The sequence below is a fragment of the Ranitomeya imitator genome, chromosome 7 (assembly GCF_032444005.1).
Source record: "Ranitomeya imitator isolate aRanImi1 chromosome 7, aRanImi1.pri, whole genome shotgun sequence".
NCBI lineage: Eukaryota > Metazoa > Chordata > Amphibia > Anura > Dendrobatidae > Ranitomeya > Ranitomeya imitator.
Genome location: NC_091288.1, coordinates 43,906,319 through 43,933,693, shown reverse-complemented (window position 1 = coordinate 43,933,693; position 27,375 = coordinate 43,906,319). Strand labels below are relative to the sequence as shown.

Here is a 27,375-nt window from a genome sequence, read left to right as displayed (position 1 = left end):
TTATAGCCTTCTCCTGCTTTGTGGGCCTACACTATTTTCATTTTCAGAGTGTTAGGCAGCTGTTTAGAAGAACCTTTGAAGGCTGGAGTTGGGCAGGTTAATCTTTGCGAAGGACGTATAAATCAAGCCGCATACAAGGTTATCCTGGAAAACAGTAGATTCCTTCTGCTCAGGCAATGTTCCCCAACTCTGAGGACTGAACCCTGATGAAGGAATCCGCGCTATTCTGAAACGCGTTGGTTGGTTTTGTGGCTTCCAGTGTTCCGTACTAGTAACAGGGGCACCACGTGGCTTGCGAGTCACGTGACCCGAACGTATCGCAGGTCCTGCCAGCTACAGGAAATCTAAGCACCGCGTACTGATCGCCCTACTTCCTGTTACACAAGCAGCTGTCACCAGCCGGGACAGCGCACTTAGGATACATATACCAGACTCCAACTGAGCAAGTGAAGATAAGTATACTAAAACATGCTTTGCAAAAAAGAAAGAAAAAAAAGAGCATGAACCGCACATCCCAAAATTATACGTTGATCTAAAGCCGCTAGGCAAAAATTAATATAACTGAATATGAGGTTTTCAGTTTAACATTCTGATCAGACTGTATGAAGCCCACTGCCCCTTCACGGCAAACCTCGTAGTGGGTCCTATCGCCCTAACAGAGTGGAGCCGTGCGGCGCCCATCGCCACAGCGGCCATGCACCAGCAGGGCGGACGGCCTGTTGCCCACAGCACCCATGCTGCAAGACTGAGTCCCCAAGACTCCAGACCGCGCCGCCCTACCAGCCATTGGCGGCCATTGTTGCTGTGGCTTTGTGCTGGTGGGGCGGCGCGGTCTGGAGTCTTGGGGACTCAGTCTTGCAGCATGGGTGCTGTGGGGCAAAAGGCCGTCCGCCCTGCTGGTGCATGGCCGCTGTGGCGGTGGGCGCCGCACGGCTCCGCTCCGTTAGGGCGTTAGGACCCACTACGAGGTTTGCCGTGAAGGGGCAGTGGGCTTCATACAGTCTGATCAGAATGTTAAACTGAAAACCTCATATTCAGTTATATTAATTTTTGCCTAGCGGCTTTAGATCAACGTATGATTTTGGGATGTGCGGTTCATGCTCTTTTTTTTCTTTTTTGCAAAGCATGTTCTAGTCTTCTTCTTGGACCAGCACTCCTCCCATTTGGCTTAGGTGATTTTAATTAGCAGGAGACTGCAAAGTAAAGGGTCTAGCCCATTTTGGCTCTCACTGAAGAGCTGGAGGAAGGTGAGTTTAAGTGCTCCTTTCATTTTGGTGTTGGTGCTGTGTGGCGGCCATTGTTGCTGTGGCTTTGTGCTGGTGGAGCGGCGCGGTCTGGAGTCTTGGGGACTCAGTCTTGCAGCATGGGTGCTGTGGGGCAACAGGCCGTCCGCCCTGCTGGTGCATGGCCGCTGTGGCGGTGGGCGCCGCACGGCTCCGTTCCGTTAGGGCGTTAGGACCCACTACGAGGTTTGCCGTGAAGGGGCAGTGGGCTTCATACAGTCTGATCAGAATGTTAAACTGAAAACCTCATATTCAGTTATATTAATTTTTGCCTAGCGGCTTTAGATCAACGTATGATTTTGGGATGTGCGGTTCATGCTCTTTTTTTTCTTTTTTGATAAGTATACTAAAGCTCCGTTTTATCAGCAGCAAAGTTTCTTTCAGCACTTTTTTGGATTAAGCTACATCAGCACCTTGGAATAGGTACTGCACTGCTTCAGTCTAGTTTGCACGTCCAGTTACAAGGGTGTTCCACTGTATGTGGATATACATATATTTATATATATTTTTTCTTTTAGTCAGGGGGCATGTTCTCTCTCCTTTAGTACTCATCTTTATATTGTAGCCCCCACTACTCTCTACATATATAGAGAACACCCTCGAGAAGCGCTTTTATGTATTTATTTTGACTTTTAAGCCATACTAACTATACCCCTCCTTTTTGCTTCTAGACCCCTGTTCAGATTGACACTCTTCCTCACATGTAATTAGCGCCAAATCTTTAGTGTTGACTTCGACATATCAGGTAACTACATCATACCATATGGGTGTATAATTTATGCACTTTTTCTAGCGCAAGTACGGTGTGTCTTTTCCTTTTGCACTATCAGTACTTTCTCTATGTGGTTTAGGGCTCTACTTGCTGCTTAATCTATGCATCTACAATAGCGCCGCTGCACACTTAACATACGGGGGTTCTGATTTGCCTCTCAAACAATCCTACAAGCAGTTCTCACTGAAATTTTGCTTAAGGTACCTTCACACTCAGCGACGCTGCAGCGATACCGACAACGATGTCGATCGCTGCAGCGTCGCTGTTTGGTCGCTGGAGAGCTGTCACACAGACAGTTCTCCAGCGACCAACGATCCCGAGGTCCCCGGTAACCAGGGTAAACATCGGGTTACTAAGCGCAGGGTCGCGCTTAGTAACCCGATGTTTACCCTGGTTACCAGCGTAAAAGTAAAAAAAACAAACACTACATACTTACCTACCGCTGTCTGTCCCCGGCGCTCTGCTTCTCTGCACTCCTCCTGCACTGACTGTGAGCACAGCGGCCGGAAAGCAGAGCGGTGACGTCACCGCTCTGCTTTCCAGCTGACCGACGCTCACAGCCAGTGCAGGAGGAGTGCAGAGAAGCAGAGCGCCGGGGACAGACAGCGGTAGGTAAGTATGTAGTGTTTGTTTTTTTTACTTTTACGCTGGTAACCAGGGTAAACATCGGGTTACTAAGCGCGGCCCTGTGCTTAGTAACCCGATGTTTACTCTGGTTACCAGTGAAGACATCGCTGGATCGGTGTCACACACGCCGATCCAGCGATGTCTGCAGGGAGTCCAGCGACGAAATAAAGTTCTGGACTTTCCTCAGCGACCAACGATCTCCCAGCAGGGGCCTGATCGTTGGTCGCTGTCACACAGAACGATTTCCTTAACGATATCGTTGCTACGTCACAAAAAGCAACGATATCGTTAACGATATCGTTATGTGTGAAGGTACCTTTAGTCTTCCAGACCTTATCTTGACCTACACTGTTCCTGCTAACTGCCATTTCTTAATTACATTTTAAACTGAGGAAATGGCAACTTGAAAAGGATTTGCTATCATCTTATAGCCTTCTCCTGCTTTGTGGGCCTACACTATTTTCATTTTCAGAGTGTTAGGCAGCTGTTTAGAAGAACCTTTTAAGGCTGGAGTTGGGCAGGTTAATCTTTGCGAAGGACGTATAAATCAATCCGCATGCAAGGTTATCCTGGAAAACAGTTGATTCCTTCTGTTCAGGCAATGTTCCCCAACTCTGAGGACTGGTTTTTCCAGCAGGACAGTGTGCCATGCCACAGAGCTAGGTCAATCTAGGTGTGGATGAAGGACCACCACATCAAATTCCTGTCATGGGCAGCCCAATCTCCAGACCTGAACCCCATTGAAAACCTCTGGAATGTAATCAAGAGGAAGATGGATAGTCACAAGCCATCAAACAAAGAAGAACTGCTTAAAGTTTTGTACCAGGAGTGGCATAAGGTCACCCAAAAGCAGTGTGAAAGACTGGTGGAAAGCATGCCAAGACGCATGAACGCTGTGATTAAAAATCATGGTTATTCCACAAAATATTGATTTCTGAACTCTTCCTCAGTTCAAACATTAGTATTGTTGTTTCTAAATGAACTTGGTTTATTTGCATTATTTGAGGTATGCAATCAATGCAGTTTTTTGTTATTTTGACCATTTCTCATTTTCAGAAAATAAATACAAAATGTATTGCTTGGAACTTTGGAGACATGTTGTCAGTAGTTTATAGAATAAAAGAGCAATTTACATTTTACTCAAAAATATACCTATAAAGAAATAAATCATACAAACTGAAAATGTTGCAGTGGTCTCTTAATTTTTGCCAGAGCTGTATATATACATGAAATGTCTTTCCTAACGTATCACTTTCTTTGTAATAAATACAAAATTTACTGCTTGGAACTTCGGAGACGTGTTGTCAGAAGTTTATAGAATAAAAGAGCAACTTACATTTTACTCAAAAATATACCTATAAAGAGAAAAATCAGACAAACTAAAAATGTTGCAGTGGTCTCTTAATTTTTGCCTGAGCTGTACATATACATGAAAATGTCTTTCCTAATTTATCACTTTCTTTGTAAGGTCGCCATTCCTATAAAGCCAACTTACAGTTCTATATTACAAGTCACTCAGTTTCTCACTGTCTGTATATAGGTCAAATGTTGCTGAATGTTTAAAAAAAATGTGAAGTAGAAAAAAAAAAAAAAAAAGACAACAAAAACAACAGAAAAACCTACATGAAAGTAAATGGTTTATAAAGTATAAAGCAATGTTGAAATACCATAATGAGATAACTGGAAAAAGGAAAACAATGTTAACGTACAGTTCATTCTATATCATGCAATAACTGCAATCATTCTGGTCTGGTAAGACAAGAAACATAAAACAGCAAAAGAAACTGAGCATGTGTCGCCACCTTGTGGAGGAGAGAGGCCACTTCATCACTCAAGATTACAAAACAGGTAATTTTCCCATGTAGCACAAATATTGCGTTTATTTAAATGTCCAAGCAAAGTGGATGAGATTTCATGAGAACTCATACACTGTATGTTGCACTGTGCTTTTAGAGACGCCATAGGGCCGTGTGTTTTTTCATGCATTTTTTCTCTATTAGCTTCTATGGGGAGCCTGTAAAAATGTATGTAAAATGTGCAGTTCTTAAGAGCAGAATCAAAGCTTTTCTGTACTAGCAAAAAACCTACATTAAAAAACTCTTCGAATTTGCACCAAAATCACAAAAAAACAAATGGGAAAAACACAAACAAAAATTGAGGGGAAAAATGCAATAATCAGAGAAGATTGTTATTGCCTATTTTGGTGCAGAAAGAATATAGCTAAAAAGCAGCAAAAAAATGCAGTATTTATGCTACGTGTGAACATGGCCTGACAGAAGAGTAAATTGGTAATTTGTAAACTGGTCCAAAATACAAGCCTCTGTGAATTTGTTACTTTATGTATTCACCCACAAAGTTATTTCTATCATTTTGTCTTTTAGTAGAAAGAAAAAAATGTAAAGGGTTTGTCCACAATTGAGATAAAGATGACATCAGTAAAAGAGGTCATCAATATCAGACTAGTAGGGGTCAGACAACTAGCTGTGGTGGGGATACCGCAACAGAGAGATAGGCGAGAAGACTGCGGTATCTGGTTTTACCCACTTCTGCACTGACTAGAAGTACGTCACCATCGTATTAAATAGTGCAGGTTTTTTCCTTGCTAGTAGGGCAAGGGTTAATCTGTTCAGTTGATCTCCTAGATTGTCTCCTGTTCAGTGTTGGACACTCCCCTTTGTTACTTAGGGATTTCCAGTGTTAGTTCTTACTGCCTGGTTCTGGAGTTGGAGGAGTAATTGATAGTTGGAGTTGGCATTTGGAGATTGTTCAGGTTATTGTTGCTTGGAGTTTTGTCTATGTGCACATCCTCATCTTCTCATATTTGGTTTCTCCTTCCTGAAACTACCCTGTGTCGCACTCTGTTTGGTGTGTGAATTTTGTATGGTTGGTATTTTCATTTATTCCTGTTAGTCTTCCCTTGTTTGTCTGGTTAGTGTGTTCCTATACACTTCAGCTTCCCACTACCATGGGTGGGGGAGGGAGAGATAAGGGTTGATATAGGAGCATACAAGTTACATGAACCCGCTGTCTGCACGTCCTGCCGCCTCCAGCTCAAAAATATTTCCAGAATCCGTCCTTTCCTCAACCCTCACTCTACCAAAATGCTCGTGCATGCCCTAATCATCTCCCGCCTCGACTACTGCAACATCCTCCTCTGTGGCCTACCTTCTAACATTCTTGCACCCCTCCAGTCCGTCCTTAACTCTGCTGCCTGACTAATTAATCTCTCTACTCGCTACACTCCTGCTTCCCCTCTTTGCAAATCCCTTCACTGGCTCCCAATTTCCCAGAGTATCCAGTTTTAACTACTAACACTGGCCTACAAAGCCATCCATAACCTTTCTCCTCCATATATTTCCAAACTAATCTCTCAATATCTTGCCTCACGTAATCTCCTGTCCTCCCAAGACCTCCTCCTCTCCTCCACGCTTATTCACTCCTCACCCAATTGCCTCCAAGACTTCTCCCGAATATCCCCCATCCCCTGGAATTCTGTGCCCCAACACGTCGGGTTATCCACGACATTTGGATCCTTCAAAAGAAACCTAAAAACCCATCTCTTCAACGAAGCTTACAGCCTGTAATGACCACATGGCCACCTCTACACCATCGGAGCTACTGCAACCCTCGACCTACTGTCTCCTTCCCCATAATCCTGTAGAATGTCAGCCCGCAAGGGCAGGGTCCTCGCCCCTCTGTACCAGTCTGTCATTGTTAGTTTGTTTACTGTAATATTTGTATTTTGATGTAACCCCTTCTCATGTACAGCACCATGGAATTAATGGTGCTATATAAATAATAATAATAATCCGGTGGAGAGAAATAGACTAGTGTGCCCCTAGTTCTAGGGACCTGTTAACGACCATAGTCCCAACACCACCGTGACACCGGCACCCCCACGATCAGCTTTTAGCAGCTCAGCTGGGGGTGAATGTATGTAAATACTGTATAGAACAGGAACAGCACAGCTCTGAACACCGTACTGTGTCAAGTACTGCAGCTCAGCTCCTATTTAGGTGAGGGCTTTAGAATTTAATTTTTGTCCAGAATTCCTCTGTACTATGGCATACATGCAGCAAACAGCAGGCACAAGTTTTTTTTACTAATTATTTTTTATAGAATGTGACAGTGATAAACATCACACCTTAATATCTAGAGGAATTATGGATACACATTTCTTTCAAAAAAAATTTGAAAAAAAAAAAATATGGGTAGACATGGATTCACTCTGCGCTGCTGAATACATGAAAGTCCAGATGTATGTCACATAGGATGTGGCTTCATTCAACACGTTCCGAAGTTCTCAGACTCCTTCATCAGGAAAACACCACAGATGTACAGCTACAAATGTTTCAAGAGATGTTAAATAGACATGCAAATTCATATTCTGGCGCCAATATGACCATCTGACAATGTCAGAGTTCACAAGGAAAACACATGACATATTCATAATTAAACCATAAAAATATGTTAAACTGATAGATAATATTAATATAAATCTTTTTTTCTTGTTTTTAGCAGACCAAATATGATGGTCCACGTATGGATACAAGAAGTAAAGCAACACGTGTGATACAAAACAGAATCTGTTTTGCAACTTAAGATTCTTGAATGTACCCCCTTTTTACTGAGAGGACAGCTTTACAACCCCTTGGCATTCACTCAAGCAGCTTCACCATGAAGTCACCTGGAATGGCTTCCAATTAACAAATAACCCTCATCATTAGTTTATTTGCGGAATCATGGGCCTTAAGAAAGTGTTTGCGCCTGTCAGGTGTGTTTTGGAGAGCCAGTGTTGGTACACAGCTCCATACAGTGCTAACCCCAAATATGCAACTGTTCTAAGCCAGAATATAGCAAGAACCACTCAACTAGGTGAAGAGAAACGATAGTTCATCATTACTTTAAGACATTAAGGTCAGTCAATGTAGAAAATTGCTAAACGTTCAAAGGTATCCTCAAGTGCTGTTGTGAAAAACATCAATCGCTATCATGAAACTGGCTCTCATGAGGATCGTCCCAGGAAAGGAAGTCCCAGAATAACCTCTACTGCAGAGGATAAGTTCATCAAAGTTACCAGCTTTAGAAACTGCAAACTGATAGCAACTCAGATATCAGCCCTCATAAATGATGCAGAGACATTAAGTAGAAGACACATTTAAACATCAGCTGTCCAGAAGAGTCTGCGAGCAGTAGGTGTTTATGGTCGAATTGCTGAAAGATGCCACTACTGAGGACAGCAAACAATTAAGACACTTGTTGGGGCCATGCAACACAGAGACTAGACATTACATCAGTAGAAATCTATACTTGGTTCTAATGAGTCAACATTTCAGATTATTGATATAAACCACCGTGAATTTTGAGAGATCCAGAAAAGATAAGCAGATGGTTTCCACATGTGTGGGTGAAGCATGGAGGGGGAGGTGTGATGGTGTGCTGGTTATTTGCTGATGACACCTTGTGATTTATTCCAAATTCAAGGCACATTTGCCCAGTATAGCTGCCACAGCATTCTGCAACAACAGGACATCCCATCTGGTTTGCACTTAGTGCGACCAATACCACAGACGAGTATAATTTATTTTATTATTTTTTATTTTATATCTCTTCCCCCCTTTCCCCCTTCATTTATTATGCTTTGGATCCACAGAACACTTCAAATTTGAACCAAATCAAATCTGAGTGAATCTGCTCAAAATTAGTTTGGGGAGATTAGCTAATGTCTAATTACAGGTTAAGTTCTCCTTCCTGTGCGAAGCGCCAAATGCTTGTTACTATGGAACTCCCTGTAGGCTGCACAGCTATACTGTTCTCAGAATGACTGCTGATGGAGGAGCATGTGACCAGACCCGCCCATTTGGCTACTCCAATAGAAAAACAGCTTTCCCGTGTGAAGTGATTTTCTATTGGAGGAGGCAGGTGGGCGGGTCGGTCACATGTTCCTCCATCAGCAGACAATCTGAGAACAGGAGAACTGTGCAGTCTGTGAGGAAGGACGAGGAGAACCTGTAATACTTACCGGTATATATTAGAAAGTGCCACAAAATAATGCCTTCAACACTTTATCAAAATAAAGCGGACAACCCAGAACACATATAACCTGTACTAACAACTTGGGGTTACAATCTTTTAAACTCAACACTTTACCTGATGGCTGTTTGTCTCGGTCACTTTGACATCCAAGGATCCGGTGAGCACCGCATACCAGCTTGTACCAATGTCACCCTGGCGATATACTGTAACCAAAGAAGAGCGGCTATTTTACAACCGTATAGCATGTAACTTTGTCATGGCAGTTAAAGTGGTTGGCTACCTTTGGGGATATTTCTCTTTACATAAAAGCACATAAAAGCATGTATTTGGAGCTACAAATCATTTTTGTAATAGGGTTTCATTACAGATTTCGCACCATTTGGCTTTTACAGGCTCTTTGTCTCCCTGCACATTCATCTTTGATTCGATCTGTGGTTATAAATCAGTCTGATTAGAATGAGCTCACTGACGGAATCTCAGTTGACTCCTTCTGCAGCCAGCATTAGGCAATGCAAGAGCCTATAAAAGGCAAATATGCAAGGTTTGTAATGAAACCCAAATGAAATTTGCTTTTTCCATGTTTTATTTATTTTGAATAAAACAAGAAAATGTCCTCAAGGGTTGACCACACCTTTCATTACACATCGAAAACATTGCAACTGTAAAACTTTTCTGGATCATTGTCAGCATATATGTAGAGATTGTAAGGGTAGGTTCACGCTGAGATTTTTAGTGGATTTTTCTGGTGCTTTTTTGGTGTGTTTTGTTGTTTTTACATATCGTAGTTGTTCTTTATGGACATATTTTTCTGCTTCAACTGATTCAGTGAACAAATTTGGAACATTCTCATTCAAAGATTATTTGAAGTGTTTGGGTTTTTTTTCATATGAATATTGGAGCAGAATTCAACATCCAGATCACTTTCCCCAGTTCCTGATCAGGCCAATTTTTGTTGTGTTTTTTTTTTGCTGTAGATTTAACTGGTCTGAAAAAAATCTATACATTTGAATATTCTAATATTTATTGTAATATTTTAATTAAATATTACAATCAATTTTTGCCTCTTTAAACAAGACTTTTTTTTTCATCATTTTAATAATCCTTTTCTTTATTGCTGAAATTGTGGGAAAGTATACTGAAAAAAAATTAAACTGTGTCTATATTTTATATTTTTTTTGATGACCACAAAGGATTGCTAAAAACATTTCAAATTGTGATCCCCTTTCCGTATAAATTGTTCTACATATTGGACATATATACACTGCTCAAAAAAATAAAGGGAACACTTAAACAATAGAATCTAATTCCAAGTAAATCTTCTGTGAAATCAAACTGTCCACTTAGGCTACTTTCACACTAGCGTTTTCTGCAATCCGTCACAATGCGTCGTTTTGCAGAAAAAACGCATCCTGCAAAAGTGCTTGCAGGATGCGTTTTTTCCCCATAGACTTGTATTGACGACGCATTTGCGACGGATTGCCACACGTCGCGTCCATCGAGCGACGGATGCGTCGTGCTTTGGCGGACCGTCGGGAGCAAAAAACGCTACATGTAACGTTTTTTGCTCCTGACGGACCGCTTTTTCCGACCGCGCATGCGCGGCCAGAACTCCGCCCCCACCTCCCCGCACCTTACAATGGGGCAGCGGATGCGCCGGAGAAATGCATCCGCTGCCTCCATTGTGCAATGCGCTAAACGCTAGCGTCGGAATGCACCATTTGCCTTCTATAGCCTTTGTATTGTGCTGTGTATCACTGGCTGCAGAATCAGCCAACTCAATAGGAGAGTCTGACAGGGAGTTCGTAACTCTTTTATATGCCTTTTTCTCAGCTCCTCTCAACTGATTTATGACTACAACGGTGAATGTGCAAATAATCAAGGCGCCTGTAAAAGCAACATCATGCAACATTTTTAATGAAACCCCAATGGCTCATGTTGGAAGAAAGAAGGGTATTCCAAGATCTAATGTTTAAAATGTACTTTGTTCATGGAACAACCCCTTTAAGGGCATGTCGAAGTCAGTCACAGAAAGCATGAGTTGTGGGAGGAGCTTTATGCCCTTTATGGCCTACAACTTGTAGGTGAAGGTGAAGAAAGGGCACATTAACCTATGTAGTGTGCCGCCTTGGTCTATCTCTGAACAGGTAGATTACCTCTGTAACTGTACATGGCGGAGGAAGCAGTGCCGGTACGGGTGGACGAAAACACTGCATTGTGAAAGGAAACTCCACTGTAAGTGACCTAGAACCTGGGAAACATCTAAGGGCTTGCTGTGGATTCTCAGAGAGAAATACATAGTCTTTAGGGGCCAAGGAAAATTGAGACACCTGAGGAAGCGTGAGGTGTATCGCCAAGAGTGTGTCGTGAAGTTCCAACAGTCATCCAGGCATACAATGTCCCACGCCAGGACAGCCAAGGCTGAAGAGCCGTTCTGTGAATGAAGTGCGACTGTGAGAAAAGAGGTCCAAGGGGTGAGAGAGTTGCTGTGAAAAAGTAAACTACATTGTAAGGAAACCAGACAAAGGTGAGAGACTTTCAGAGGTGGACGGAGTAAGGAGTTTTGACAGAGAAAGTAAGAGAAACCCTAATGGCCAAATTGTCTTCTCCGAAGGACTATGTATAAGTTAATGTTCCTCACACAAATAAAGTAAGCACTAAGCTGTCTTGTGTCTGGTTCATCCCCAATAGAGGAATCACCAACCTGGGCTGAACATGAGTTGCAAAAAGGGTTACTAGCTATAACAATGGCCGAATATCGACATAGTAAGTCAATCGCTAAGTTTCTGCCACCCAATCTAAGAGCAGTATAAGGAGCAGTGAGCTTGATAGCAGCAACGTGGCACTTACTGGGCTGCTTACTGTAATGTTGATAAAATCATAGTTTTATCAGATCGAGATTAGCACTAGAGGACTTGTAAACCTGCAGCCATGTAGACTTGCATATTCATGAGCTCTGTATAATCCCGGCCACCACTGATTGGCAGTTTCCTGCCTATGCACAGTGTACACAGAAAGCTGTCAATCAGTGGGAAACTTCTAGATCGGCAGCAGAGGAAACTGTGATTTTACCAAAAGTAGCTCAGTAAGTGATACATCTCTGGAATCAAGGGTCCCTGTTTCTACATTAGGGTCTCGGTCTCTCCTGAGGTCGCAAAAACCTGATAGATTCCCTTTAAAGGACACTCTATATAAATATGATTATGCATGTTATTATTACCTAAATCTGCATAAGGGGGTTGTCCAGACGATGTTTTTCTTTAAACTGCAAGCAAGTTTGTAAATTAACAATAGATGCCCTACTCACTAAACAGATCCTCCGCCACTCCAGTTCTGATGCTTCCCAGTCACCCCAGTCCCTGTCATTTCTACTCCGATAATGACAGACATGTGAAATCCAATCACTTGAAGCATAGTTGATTTGTGACCACCGATCCTAGTAATCGGCCGCAATGATCACCAGAGGTTATTCTTATACTGTATTACTTATTTTGTAGAAGGACGTAGATCTGGGGATTTATTATGATGGAATATAGGCTGAACTGGATGGACAAATGTCTTTTTTCGGCCTTACTAACTATGTTACTATGTTATGATATTCTATCATTTTCCTTGCTTTATACATCTTGATTAAAAAATTATTGGACAACCCCTATAAAATATACAACCCGTTACGGAAATGAAATAGCCGATGATTACCACCATTCAGCAGGATTGAAAAATTACGGTGGCTTCCGGTCAGTCACCTCGCTAACTGTCCATACACGTAGGGATGAACATTAATGACAATTCTGAAATCCATTTCCTGGGTGCTTCATGAAGTATGTTTGGGGTCATTCCCCTGCTAGAAGACCCATGACCTAAGCAGCAAACCCAGCTTTCTGACACTGGGCACAACATTGCGACCCAAAATCCATTGGTAACCTTCAGATTTCGTGTTGCATTGCAAACAGTCAAGGTACCCATTGCCAAAAGCAGCAAAAAAATCTCTGAACCTCCACTATATTTGACTTTTCTTTGTAGTCCTCATTCTGTTTTCGGTAAACAGTAGAATGATGCGCTTGCCCAAAAAGCTCTATCTTGAACTCATCTCTCCACAAGACCCTTTCATAGAAGGATTTTGGCTTACTCATATACATTTTGGTAAACTGCAGTCTAGCTTTTTTATAACCGTTTGTCAGCAGTGGTGTCCTCTTGGGTCTCCTGCCGCTACGTTTCACTACTTTCAAATGTTGACGGATAGTTTGCGCTTATACTGATGCACCCTGAGCCTGCTGGACAGCTTGAGTTTCTTTGGAACTTGATTGGGGTTGCTTTTCCACCATCCGGACTATCCGCGTTTCAACAATTTTTCTCTGATGTCCACATCCAGGGAGATTAACTATGGCGCTATTGGTTATAAACTTCTTGATTATGCTGTGCACTGTGGACAAAGAAACATCAAGATCTCTGGAGATGGACTTGTAACCTTGAGATTGATATTTTTCAACAATTTTTGGTTCTCAAGTTCTCAGAGAGTTCCCTTCTCCTTTTTCTGTTCTCCATGCATAATTGTGGCACAGACAGGCACACAATGCAAAGATTGAGTCAACTTCTCACCTTTTTATCTGGTTTCAGGTGCGATTTTCATATTGCCCACACTAGTTACTTGCCACAGGTTAAGTTTGAACGAGCATCACATGCTTGAAAAAAAGTTATCTACCCACAATTTAGGAAAGGTGCCAACAATTTTGTCCCTCCCATTATGGGGGTTTTGTGTGAAATTATGTCCAATTTGCCTTTTTTTCTTTTTTTTTGTGTTGTTTCAATACATACAAGGGAAATAAACGTGTGTATAACAAAACATGTGTAATGGCAATAATTTTCTAGGAGAAATACTTCATTTTCTGGAACAATTTCAAGGGTGCCAAAACTTTCGGCCGTGATTGTATAACTTAATCTCATATTATACCATCTGTACTTACAGGTAACTCCCTTCTCCAGGCTCTCATAGTATCCACAAAAGCAGATCTGCTGAAGCAAATTTGGATGAAATCTCTCGAAAGCTTTCACTTCTTTCAAACGGGCAAATATTATGTCTACATCTTCTCCCGAACGTTCCAATGGCCTAAAAAGCAATCAAACACAAAAAAAAAATATATATAAAAATCACAAAAATGACAGGACACGAGTAAAAAATATTCGAAGAGTGCAAAGTTTTACACTTGAGAGTCATAGCTTGGGTGCGTGCGAAGCGGAGACCGCTGCATTGAGGTGAAGTGGCAATTAGTAAGACACGATTTGACAGCTGTCACACCACGGAACAAATGGTGTAGAGAACGACAAATACATAGACCAGAGCTGCCAGATAGGACTAACCCTTCATTTCCAATACACCGACAGTGCAGCTATGGTGTATTTCATGGATACCTTAAGTGGTAGTTTTGACCTTAAGTCTATATAAAGCATTTTCATCAACGCTGATCTTTAGGATAGGCCATCACCATGAGATCAGTGCGGGGCTAGCTTTCAGGGACCCCCACCAATCAAGTAGGTCACTTTTGGAATTTTGGTGTGGCTAGATATGCAAATAGGTCCAAGTCAGATTAATAATTTGTGATTTTTTAACAATATCTCTAGATAAGTGTTATATTAAAATATACACCAAAGTTACATTATAATTAATTTTGGCGCATCAATGGGGTGTTCATGCAAAAGAACATGATATCTATGCCAGCCATGAGCTCTGGTACATTTTAGCTACAATGCATGCCAGGTTTTTAGCATACATTTCAGTACATTTGTCACAATGCGGTAGGCCACGGCCTCTTTGGCTAAGTCCCACCTACTGACGCTTTGAAAAATGGTTTAGGCTGGTTCAAAAGAGAAAATAGGTGCAAAATTTTGCATCCTGGCAGATTGAAAGCAGTGATAAATGTATGATCACTGAAGGAAGGGGTCTCAAAATCCCACGTGAATGGCGCATCTGTACAAATTATTGTCACAGTTCTATTCACTTCTATGGGACTGACTAAGCTGCCATCTCTGTCAATCCCATAGAAGAAAATAGAGAACTGTTCAAGCATGCAAACTAATGGTTCACTCAAGGGACTTTGGGACCCCCATTTTTTAGATTAATGCATATTCCAACAGTCAGACCATCAGCGATCTTACAATTATCGCCAATCTGGTGCATCGCTATTTTTCCCACCAAATTTCAGGCACATAATGGAGTCAATAAGGTTTGTGGCGGCCATCATGTAATGGATCTGAAAATACATGGTAGCTTCTGTAATAAATGGAGACTAAGGCTATTTGCACACGTTGCGGATTAGTCTTAGGAATTTCTGGTGCGGATTCTGCATCTCGGTGCGGATTCTGCATCTCTTGGCAGAAAACGCAGGGGCAGATTTGACGCGTTTTTTGTGCGGTTTTGCTGAAGATTTTGTGCGGATTTACAGCATTTTTACCACTGCGGATTTCTATAATGGAATGGGTACAAAAACGCTGCAGATCCGCAAAAAATAAATTACATGCTCCTTCTTTTAATCCGCAGTGATTCCGCACAGATTTTTCCACTCCATTAGCACAGCATTTTTTTTTTACCATTGATTTACATTGTACTGTAAATCACTTGCGGATCTGCAGCGTTTCTGCACCTTAAGGGTATGTGCACATGTTCAGGATTTCTTGCAGAAATTTCCTGACAAAAACTGGACATTTCTGCCAGAAATCAGCATGCGTTTTTTTCGCATTTTTGGTGCGTTTTTTGCGCTTTCCCAATGCATTAAATAGCAGGAAAAATGTGAAAAATCCGCCAAATTAATGAACATGCTGCTTTTTTTTCCGCGATGCAATTTTTTCACGGAAAAAAACGCATCATGTGCACAAAAATTGCGGAATGCATTCTAAATGATAGGATGCATATGTATGCGTTTTTATCGTGTTTTTATCGCAAAAAAAAAAAAATCCCGAACGTGTGCACATATCCTAAACCTCCGAGAAATAAAATACAAAACAAACCACCAAGAAAATTGTGTCCAAAACCATTACAATTAAAGGAGTTGGCCAATACTTGACAATCCCTAATTAATGAGCCAGGAAGGAGAAAAAAAAATAATATTCATCTCCCAGACAGTGATTCTTTTGTCTCAGTTCGGACAAAAATGTGAATGCTGCTGACAATCAGTGGCTGCTGATTGGCTACAGTGTTCGCCATCAGATCACAAGGGACCATAGTACTGACCACGGGTTGGGAGAATTATTTTTTTCTCATCTCTCTGGGCCCATTAATACGCTGCTATACAGGAGAAAACCCCTTTAAGTTTATTTAAAGGATCATGCCTTGATGATCATTTGATGCCTATTTCTCCTTCATTCTTTCAGCAGATGGTCCATGAAAATATTTTAGGCTTTGTAATAGCACACGTGTCCATTACAGCTCTGCTCGGCTACTTTAAGGCTATGTGCAAACGTCCGGAATTGCCGCGGAAATTTCCGCGGCAATTCCTGAACTCCCTGCTGCGGGAAAACCGCATGTGGAATTGGCATGCGTTTTCTCACTAAACACTAGCGTTTTACAAGCGTAATCTGATCTGCAGCATCCCTTGGAAAATTGATTGACAGGTTGGTCACTCTTGTCAAACATAGTGCTTGACAAGTGTGACCAACTTTTTACTATTGATGCTGCCTATGCAGCATCAATAGTAAAAAGATATAATGTTAAAAATAATTAAAAAATAAAAAAATTGTGATATTGTTTTTTAACAATTATATGGTTCCCATGGCCTGGAAGAGAGTCTCCTCTCCTCCACCCTGGGTACCAACCGCACATGATCCGCTTACTTCCCGCATGGTGGGCATAGCCCCATGCGGAAAATAAGCAGATCAATGCATTCCTATGTGTGCGGAATCCCCGCAATTCCGCACAAAGAATGAACATGCTGCGTTTTTTTCCCGGAATGCGATTCCGCCGTGGAAAAAAATGCAACATGTGCACAAAAATTGCGGATTGCAATCTAATAATAGGATGCTTACTGTTCGCGGAGTTTTTTGCGGTTTTATCGCATTTTTATATAGAAAAAAAAGCGAAAAAACCTGAACGTGTGCACATAGCCTAAGGATGATGGTGGCGGAAATCACTATATGTGCTCGAGTTTTTGTTTGTTCCTAATTTATTTTTATATGTTGTTCTTTTTGCTTCCACTGTCTGTCCAATACTGTAGACTACAAACAGTAAATACGATGACAAGGAATACTACGCTGCTGTCAACACTAGATGTCCCCAGAATCCGCGCTAAATTATGTCTGAGGTCTACACACAATTAAATCGTCACGTCTGAATTTTATCCATGCTGCTTGCATCGGCTTTGGTTGCGTTACTTTTATTCACCAAAAAAGAAGCTAAACTTTCCATTTGGGCCAGAGGCGCTTTATTAACTGAACATCTTTTGAGTTTTTAACCTATGTGTAGAACTTGCATAGTTGAAAAAAACAAAAGACTCCAGTCCATCAAGTTCCACCTATATGGTATCTTGTTGATTTGGAAATAGGAAGGCAAAAACCCCAATCTTATAAGGTAAGTGCTAATATTAGGGGACAAAATACCTTTCCTCCAAATCAAAATTAGGGATCATTCACAAGCCCGAAGTACAACTGCTATCCATGTTTTCCACAAATAGTCCTTGCACCTGTGTCTATGGGACTATTCACATGTCCGAGACAAGTCCAATTTTGATCCAAGGGTCGGAGCAAAATTGGCAATGCAAAGAAATGACACCCAAGTATGGTCCGATTTTTACGGACTGTCAGAATGGAGAAGGTTGAGAAATTTTTTTTTGTAATTTCTCCACGTACAAGAAAAACAGATGACACTCGGACCACACTGATCAACTCTGATCACAGTCTGAATAGGTCCGTTTTTCTTGTACACGGAAAAATCGAATGTGTGGAAGTGCCCTAAGACTGGGGCTACACAGCAACATTAGCTGCAACACAGGTTGCACGGCCAAGTTTTTCCGTTCAGCCGCCAGATCCTGTTGGGTACTACAAGCACGAGAAGCAAGTTGCAAAAATTCAGAACCAGTAGGATTATTTGAACTTTGACATACATGACATCACTGTCATGGTATACAGCGATGTAGCAAATACATGGAGCGATCTTTGTCTGTGCGATGTATGTCACAGCTGTGTAAAGGCCACCATACACATCAGATAGCTGTTGGCCAAATGATGGTTAGGTCCATCATTTGGCCAGTAGTCATCTCGGCCATCTCTCCCACACACGAGTGCTTGACAAGCTGGACGTGCCTGTGTTTTCTGGGAGATAATAGAGTCCACAGTTGTAAGTTGGACATGACAGGTCGATATTTTCCAGGACAATCAAATGTCCGAGATAATCTGAAGTGGTTAAAAGAAGGTAGTGACATCCTCATTCTTCCGCTAGGAAGGCACTCTGCTGGCAGACCCGCCACAAGAATGACAGCAATGTTACCAGCAAAGCCGCCTCAGCAAATCTTGATGGCTCTGCCATCGTCTAGATCACATCATGTGCGTATACCCTAAGGCCTCTTTCATATGTCCATGTTAAAAACATGTACGTGAAAAAATGGTGCGGTGCACTGATGGATGTTCGGTGGGTTCGATGTTCGATGGGTGTTCGGCCAGTGTATCGGTCTTTCAGAGTGTCATCAGTGTTTTTCACGGATGGATAAATAAATGAATTGCAAAATTTCTCCTATACTTTGCAAGATGACGCCATCCGTGTGCTGTACAAGTTTTTCACGGGCCCATAAACTTGTATTGGCCCTTTTCAACCGTGACACCGGCAAAAAACGAGGTATGTCTTCCTTGTGCTTTGAATGGACACACAGTCCATTAAAAAAAAAAGCACGGACATGTGAACCGCCCCCTATATTATAATGGGTAAGAGTTGTATGCGTGAAAAATACGTCTAGAACAGGTATATGGAACATGGATGTCTGAATGAGGCCTAAAGGAGTGTTTACACAGATTTTACAGCACAAAATGAGCAGAAACTCTCCAAATTCTCCTAAAAATATGCTTGGAAGTTTTGAGTTTCTGAGGATGATTTGGAGAGTTTGTGCTTTGTTTTCTTCTCAGTTTCTACTCCAAAACCCAGTGTGAACACACCATAAATACTGCAGATTATAACATAGCAGATTATGGTATCAATTCATCATTTGCACTTTTTATTTTTTTTAGGTAATTTTCTTGGAAGTTCCCTGGAGGGGATAACTGAAGGGGTCACATGGGATTATGGCACCTAAAGAAGTATGAGTTTTATGGTTTAGGATTCCTAGTTAGTAAATCAATAATTGTCACATTTTTCTATCCCATTAGGTGTAATGTTTGTGAGGTAATTCTGCTGGTCACTCAAGGGGTCTCGGCCTTAGTAACAGTGGCTCGTGATCCTTGATTGCCTGAGTCGTCTGACTGGACCGTGGTGCTGACTGGACGCTATTCTGTCAGCAAGTAGACTAGTTATACGTATACGCCCTCAGGGGTTTGATCACCTCAGCAGCTGTTTAGCATCTGGAAGAGATACACTCACCCACCAGCACCTTTATGTATTTTCAGTTCATCTTTTTATGTCGTTTGGTTTTATTGGAGGGATAAACTAACCCATGTTTTGGAAGTATTTTGTTTAGTCAAGTCTGAGACTAAACTGATTGAGTTGTTGGTGTTTAATTTAATAAAGAGTATTTTAATGATATATAGGTAACCCTCAATAAAGCCTTGCGGCCATCTCATGCCAAAGCATTGCCTGTAGTCTTTATTTCGGCTGATTAGAGTTAAGTTCTAAAATGAGGTCTACAATCCTGTCTTTTTGTGTTTGTTTTCTTCAACACTGATGGATAGCACCACTAACTTCAACAAAATAGGCTCACAATGTTTTCCGACTTGACACAAATTGAAAAGTTACTTCTCTTTTTGTCTCTTTTGCTTCTCTAACCTTTTTAGAGTAAAAATGTCACACGATACCTAACTTTCAATAAGCTTTAACCCCTTTCTACCATCGGATGGAATAGTACGTCTGATGGCAGATCCCCTGCTTTGATACGGGCTCCGGCGGTGAGCCCACATCAAAGCTGGGACCTGTCAGCTGTTTTGAACAGCTGACAATGTGCCCGCAATAGGCGCAGGTGGAATTGTGATCCACCCGGGCCTATTAACTAGTTAAATGCCACTGTCAAACGCTGACAGCGGCATTTAACAAGCGCTTCCGGCCATCGGGCCGGAAATGCGCGCACTGCTAACCCCAGTCACATGACCAACTAGAAGAAGAGGGGACGGGAAGAAAAACATTAGACTTGAACAAAGAAGATCCAGGAAAACATACTCAGAAGGGAGGTAAGAACATTTCTAAAACAATCCACAGCGAGGAGATTGGAACAAAACAAAATCCTCTAAACTGCATGCTCGCAAACGCCAGAAGCCTGACAAACAAGATGGAAGAACTAGAAGCAGAAATAACTTTGACATAGTGGGAATAACCGAGACATGGTTAGATGAAAGCTATGACTGGGCAGTTAACTTACAGGGTTACAGTCTGTTTAGAAAGGATCATAAAAATCGGAGAGGAGGAGGGGTTTGTCTCTATGTAAAGTCTTGTCTAAAGTCCACTTTAAGGGAGGATATTAGCGAAGGAAATGAGGATGTCGAGTCCATATGGGTCGAAATTCATGGAGGGAAAAATGGTAACAAAATTCTCATTGGGGTCTGTTAGAAACCCCCAAATATAACAGAAACCATGGAAAGTCTACTTCTAAAGCAGATAGATGAAGCTGCAACCCATAATGAGGTCCTGGTTATGGGGGACTTTAACTACCCGGATATTAACTGGGAAACAGAAACCTGTGAAACCCATAAAGGCAACAGGTTTCTGCTAATAACCAAGAAAAATTATCTTTCACAATTGGTGCAGAATCCAACCAGAGGAGCAGCACTTTTAGACCTAATACTATCTAATAGACCTGACAGAATAATAAATCTGCAGGTGGTTGGGCATCTAGGAAATAGCGACCACAATATTGTGCAGTTTCACCTGTCTTTCACTAGGGGGACTTGTCAGGGAGTCACAAAAACACTGAACTTTAGGAAGGCAAAGTTTGACCAGCTTAGAGATGCCCTTAATCTGGTAGACTGGGACAATATCCTCAGAAATAAGGATACAGATAATAAATGGGAAATGTTTAAGAACATCCTAAATAGGCAGTGTAAGCGGTTTATACCTTGTGGGAATAAAAGGACTAGAAATAGGAAAAACCCAATGTGGCTAAACAAAGAAGTAAGACAGGCAATTAACAGTAAAAAGAAAGCATTTGCACTACTAAAGCAGGATGGCACCATTGAAGCTCTAAAAAACTATAGGGAGAAAAATACTTTATCTAAAAAACTAATTAAAGCTGCCAAAAAGGAAACAGAGAAGCACATTGCTAAGGAGAGTAAAACTAATCCCAAACTGTTCTTCAACTATATCAATAGTAAAAGAATAAAAACTGAAAATGTAGGCCCCTTAAAAAATAGTGAGGAAAGAATGGTTGTAGATGACGAGGAAAAAGCTAACATATTAAACACCTTCTTCTCCACGGTATTCACAGTGGAAAATGAAATGCTAGGTGAAATCCCAAGAAACAATGAAAACCCTATATTAAGGGTCACCAATCTAACCCAAGAAGAGGTGTGAAACCGGCTAAATAAGATTAAAATAGATAAATCTGCGGGTCCGGATGGCATACACCCACGAGTACTAAGAGAACTCTAAGTAATGTAATAGACAAACCATTATTTCTTATTTTTAGTGACTCTATAGCGACAGGGTCTGTTCCGCAGGACTGGCGCATAGCAAATGTGGTGCCAATATTCAAAAAGGGCTCTAAAAGTGAACCTGGAAATTATAGGCCAGTAAGTCTAACCTCTATTGTTGGTAAAATATTTGAAGGGTTTCTGAGGGATGTTATTCTGGATTATCTCAATGAGAATAACTGTTTAACTCCATATCAGCATGGGTTTATGAGAAATCGCTCCTGTCAAACCAATCTAATCAGTTTTTATGAAGAGGTAAGCTATAGGCTGGACCACGGTGAGTCATTGGACGTGGTATATCTCGATTTTTCCAAAGCGTTTGATACCGTGCCGCACAAGAGGTTGGTACACAAAATGAGAATGCTTGGTCTGGGGGAAAATGTGTGTAAATGGGTTAGTAACTGGCTAAGTGATAGAAAGCAGAGGGTGGTTATAAATGGTATAGTCTCTAACTGGGTCGCTGTGACCAGTGGGGTACCGCAGGGGTCAGTATTGGGACCTGTTCTCTTCAACATATTCATTAATGATCTGGTAGAAGATTTACACAGTAAAATATCGATATTTGCAGATGATACAAAACTATGTAAAGCAGTTAATACAAGAGAAGATAGTATTCTGCTACAGATGGATCTGGATAAGTTGGAAACTTGGGCTGAAAGGTGGCAGATGAGGTTTAACAATGATAAATGTAAGGTTATACACATGGGATGAAGGAATCAATATCACCATTACACACTGAATGGGAAACCACTGGGTAAATCTGACAGGGAGAAGGACTTGGGGATCCTAGTTAATGATAAACTTACCTGGAGCAGCCAGTGCCAGGCAGCAGCTGCCAAGGCAAACAGGATCATGGGGTGCATTAAAAGAGGTCTGGATACACATGATGATAGCATTATACTGCCTCTGTACAAATCCCTAGTTAGACCGCACATGGAGTACTGTGTCCAGTTTTGGGCACCGGTGCTCAGGAAGGATATAATGGAACTAGAGAGCGTACAAAGGAGGGCAACAAAATTAATAAAGGGGATGGGAGAACTACAATACCCAGATAGATTAGCGAAATTAGGATTATTTAGTCTAGAAAAAAGACGACTGAGGGGCGATCTAATAACCATGTATAAGTATATAAGGGGACAATACAAATATCTCACTGAGGATCTGTTTATACCAAGGAAGGTGACGGGCACAAGGGGGCATTCTTTGCATCTGGAGGAGAGAAGGTTTTTCCACCAACATAGAAGAGGATTCTTTACTGTTAGGGCAGTGAGAATCTGGAATTGCTTGCCTGAGGAGGTGGTGATGGCGAACTCAGTCGAGGGGTTCAAGAGAGGCCTGGATGTCTTCCTGGAGCAGAACAATATTGTATCATACAATTATTAGGTTCTGTAGAAGGACGTAGATCTGGGGATTTATTATGATGGAATATAGGCTGAACTGGATGGACAAATGTCTTTTTTCGGCCTTACTAACTATGTTACTATGTTACTATGTTACTATGACCAGAGGTCTCCTGAAGATCTCTATTGTTGTTGATGCCAGATTGCTGTGAGAGTCACCCTGTGGTCGGCGCTCATAGCAATGCAGTAATTCTGCTACATAGGAGCGATCTGAGCATCGCTCCTATGTAGCAGAGCCAATCAGGCTATGCCAGCTTCTAGCCTCCCATGGAGGCTATTGATGCATGGCAAAAGTTAAAAAAAAAAAAGTTTTAAAAAATAAAAAAAATAAAAGTTTAAATAACCCCCATTTCGCCCCATTCAAAATAAAACAATATTCGCCTGATCAATTTAAAAAAAAAATAACCTGATCGCTAAACAGCATAGCAAGAAAAAAATTTGAAACGCCTAAATTACGTTTTTTTGGTCGCCGCGACATTAAAATGCAATAACGGGCGATCAATAGAATGTATCTGCACTAAAAGGGTATCACTAAAAACCTCAACTCGGCACACAAAAAATAAGCCCTCACCCAACCAGAGATCCCGAAAAATGGAGACGCTATGGGTGCGCTTTTTCTTTTTTTTTTTTTTGTTTGGTGTCTATGAACTCGTAATGACCTGGAGAATCATAAAGGCAGGTCAGTTTTAGCACTTAGTGAACCTAGAAAAAAGAACAAACAAAAAACAAGTGTCACTCAAAAGTACAACTCGTCCCGCAAAAAATAAGCCCTCACATGGCATTGACAGAAAAATAAATAAGTCATGACTCTGGGAAGGAGGGGAGTGGAAAACGAAAACACAAAACCAAAAAAGCTCCAAGGAATAAGGGGCTAAATAGTCACGTTAGTCTTTAACTGTGCAGAATTTGTAAAAAATATTTTGTACTCTATTAGGGTACTGGATCATAGTAGCGTAAAATAAAATTTTGACATTTCTAAAAGATGCAAATGATGAATTATGGTAGACTAAAACATCTGGATAACTAAAACCACGCCAATAAGGTGGAACAAAAAAAGACCAAGCAGAATTAACTTAAAAAAGGAGCAAAATAACGAATAAGCAAATAAAAGAGAAAAGACGGCATAAAGGAACATGTGGTATTACCGCTAAATATCAAACTGATAATGCATCAGCTATAACCGTGTGCTCAACTAAGATGAAGAGATTAGCATAAAAAATGTAGAAAGTGGGGCACGTACATGTGCTTCTCACAAAATTAGATCATCAAAAAGTTAATTTATTTCAGTTCTGCAATACAAAAAGTGAAACTCATATTATATAGTCATTACAAACAGAGTGATCTATTTCAAGTGTTTATTTCTGTTAATGTTGATGATTATGGTTTACAGACAATGAAAACCCCAAATTCATCATCTCAGTAAATTTAAATAATTAACAAAGAAACACCTGCAAAGGCTTCCTAAGTGTTTATAAAGGTCCCTTAGTCTGTTTCAGTAGGCTCCACAATCATGGGGAAGACTGCTGACTTGGCAGATGTCCAGAACGCAGTCACTGACACACTCCACAAGGAGGGTAAGCCACAAAAGGTCATTGCTAAAGAAGCTGGCTGTTCAGAGTGCTGTATCCAAGCACATTAATGGAAAGTTGAGTGGAAGGAAAAAGTGTGGTAGAAAAAGGTGCACAAGCAACCAGGATAACCGAAGCCTTGAAAGGATTGAGGCCATTCACAAATTCACAAATGGGATATTGTCAAGAGGAAGATGAAAGACGCAAGACCCAACAATGCAGACGAGCTGAAGGCTGCTATCAAAGCAACCTGGGCTTCCATAACACCTCAGCATTGCCACAGGCTGATCGCCTACATACCACGCCGCATTGATGCAGAAATTGATGCAAAAGGAGCCCTGACCAAGTATTGAGTGCATTTACTGAACATACATTTCAGTAGGCTAAGATTTAGGATTTTAAAATCATCTTTCAAGCTGGTGTTATAAAGTATTCTAATTTACTGAGATAATGACTTTTAGGTTTTCATTGGCTGTAAGCCATAATCATCAATATTAACAGAAATAAACACATGAAATACATTACTCTGTTTGTAATGACTCTAATATATGAGTTTCACTTTTTGTATTGCAGAACTGAAATAAATTAAGTTTTTGATGATATTCTAATTTTGTGAGAGGAGCCTGTAGATTCTATCTTTGAGCCCGTTGAAGCGCAGACAGGCGCGAAACGGCTGTCATATGCTACATATGCCATTCTCTCCCTCGCCAGACTTTTTAGTGATGTGAATAAATCTTGGACTTTTAAACTTAAAGGTGAGTGCCATCACTTTCTTCACTTTTTTTATTTAAAATAATTGAATACCAAATAAAATAATAAAAAAACACTATTAAAAAATGTTTTACTCCAAAAGGCGTAAGACGGAAAACGAATCTTCACTCCTTATACATTCCCATGACGTAACGGACGAATCCAAAACCACATGTGTCAGCGAAGTTTACTATGGCTACAAAGTTTTTCCAGCAAAATCGTGCAGCCAATTAACACTCTATTAGGAAAATCTGTCCACCATATATGACCGTGGATTTGGCTGCAGTAACATAAGAATGTAACACATAGGGGCATAGTTTACACCCTGGTCTCCAACATCAGCATCTAAAAAACATATTCTAATAAGGTGCTCGTTGAAAAATGCTATGGAAACCTACATGGTATCACACACATGAAAATGTGCAGATTACGTGTACTCTCCATGGTCTGCAGATTTCCCCAATACAGTCAATCAGGAACTTGCGGGACCTATAGAATATGTTGCAGTAATTAAACCTGTCTTTTCATGCTTGTTTTATTTCACATGTCCATGTTGCTCTTCAGTGTGTCTATAACCTGCCGCGCCTCGGTGATAGATCTGCACAACGGTAGAAACAGATCACAGAAACTCCAGGTACCATGCTGAGATACCGGGTAGCTGTAAGACTTATAAAAAATTCATTCTTCGATATCTCTCCAGATACAACAAGTCTACAAACTGCTACAAGTTCTACTCATGCTACATCTGCTATAAACATGCAGGCAACTAAGTATCACGTTTCTGTTCTTCACATGAAACCCTTTATTCAAAATCTTCCCATCTTAATCAGTTTGCAGTACAACTTTGCAATAAACACCCCATCTTGATTGTGGCAATAAACACCCCATCTTGATTGTGAAGACGCAGGACAGAAATCCAAGAGGTTTTGTCCAGGGATTGTTCTCCTGCGCATAGAACTGCATAGACTCTTCTCCACATAAGAAGATGAGCTGTCCAGGACACGCTAAGCTGAATATGTATTACCGTACTTTCAATTCCTTTGCAATTTCCATATGCAAATTGCCTCTTCAGAGAAAAAGTCATAGTTACTCACCGATAACGGTGTTCCTCAGAGCCCATGACAGCACCACGGAGAGGGAATCCGCCCTTCAGGGACAGGACAGATAAAAGAGCGGTACCTCTCCCCTGCATCAGTTGGTTTACAGAGCATCAGAGGACCTCCAGGTTAGTGACAACAAAAAATATATATATACATTATGGTAATTCTTATCAGAGAAGGAAAACTGTTCCTATATTGGATTATACTATGTACATAAAAATGTGCTCACCGCACTCGTGATGGGAGGGAATAAGCGGGTGTTGTCATGGGTTCTGAGAAACACCGTTATCGGTGAGTAACTATGACTTTCTCAGTCTCCCATGACAGCACCACGGAGAGAATTTTAGAGAATGGAAGCTTAAGGAGGGACCACCGTCTGAAGGACTCTTCTACCAAAGGTCAAATCAGATGTAGAGTTTAAATCTAATCTGCAGTGCCTAAAGAAGGTCGGAGGTGATGACCAGGTGGCCACCTTACAGATTTGTTCTATAGATACCTCTGACTTCTCTGCCCATGAGGTCGCTATAGCCCTTGTACAATGGGCTTTTAAACCATTCAGGATTGTGTTCCCCGTGGAAAAGTAAGCAATGGTTATCGCTTCCTTTATCCACCTTGCCAAGGTGCCTTTGGATGCTTTACGACCCTTCCTTGGTCCCTGAAAACAGACAAAAAGAGATACTTCCTTCCTACAGCTCTTGGTGGATTCTAGGTACTGGACAAGGCATCTTTTGACATCTAGAGTGTGGATTTTCTCATCTTTACTATTTCTGGGGTTTGGACAAAAGGAAGGAAGGACTACCTCTTGGGATCTGTGGAACCAAGATGCTACTTTAGGTAAATATGCTGGGTCAAGTTTTAATATAACCCTATCATCTAGGATCTTCGTGAATGGGGGTGTTGCCGATAGGACCCGAATGTCACTCACTCTAGGGGCCGCCGATGTTAAAGCTAGCAGTAGTATGGTTTTTAAGGATAATATTTTAAGGGAAGCTGTGTCTATCGGTTCAAACGGGGGTCCTGTTAGGGAAGATAGGA

At 41.2% G+C, this 27,375-nt stretch overlaps 1 protein-coding gene across 3 annotated transcripts in view; it reads right to left on the bottom strand.

Moving 5' to 3' along the window:
- RAPGEF4 (Rap guanine nucleotide exchange factor 4) overlaps positions 1–27,375 on the bottom strand; it is a 325,014-nt gene that overhangs the window by 283,598 nt on the left and 14,041 nt on the right. For all 3 annotated transcript variants that reach the window (XM_069733157.1, XM_069733158.1, XM_069733156.1), the window contains exons 2-3: positions 13,680–13,822; positions 8,833–8,921 (exon numbers count right to left, since the gene is read on the bottom strand). In XM_069733157.1, coding sequence (XP_069589258.1) covers positions 8,833–8,921; positions 13,680–13,822 — 232 coding nt within the window. The remainder of the gene's footprint in view (positions 1–8,832; positions 8,922–13,679; positions 13,823–27,375) is intronic.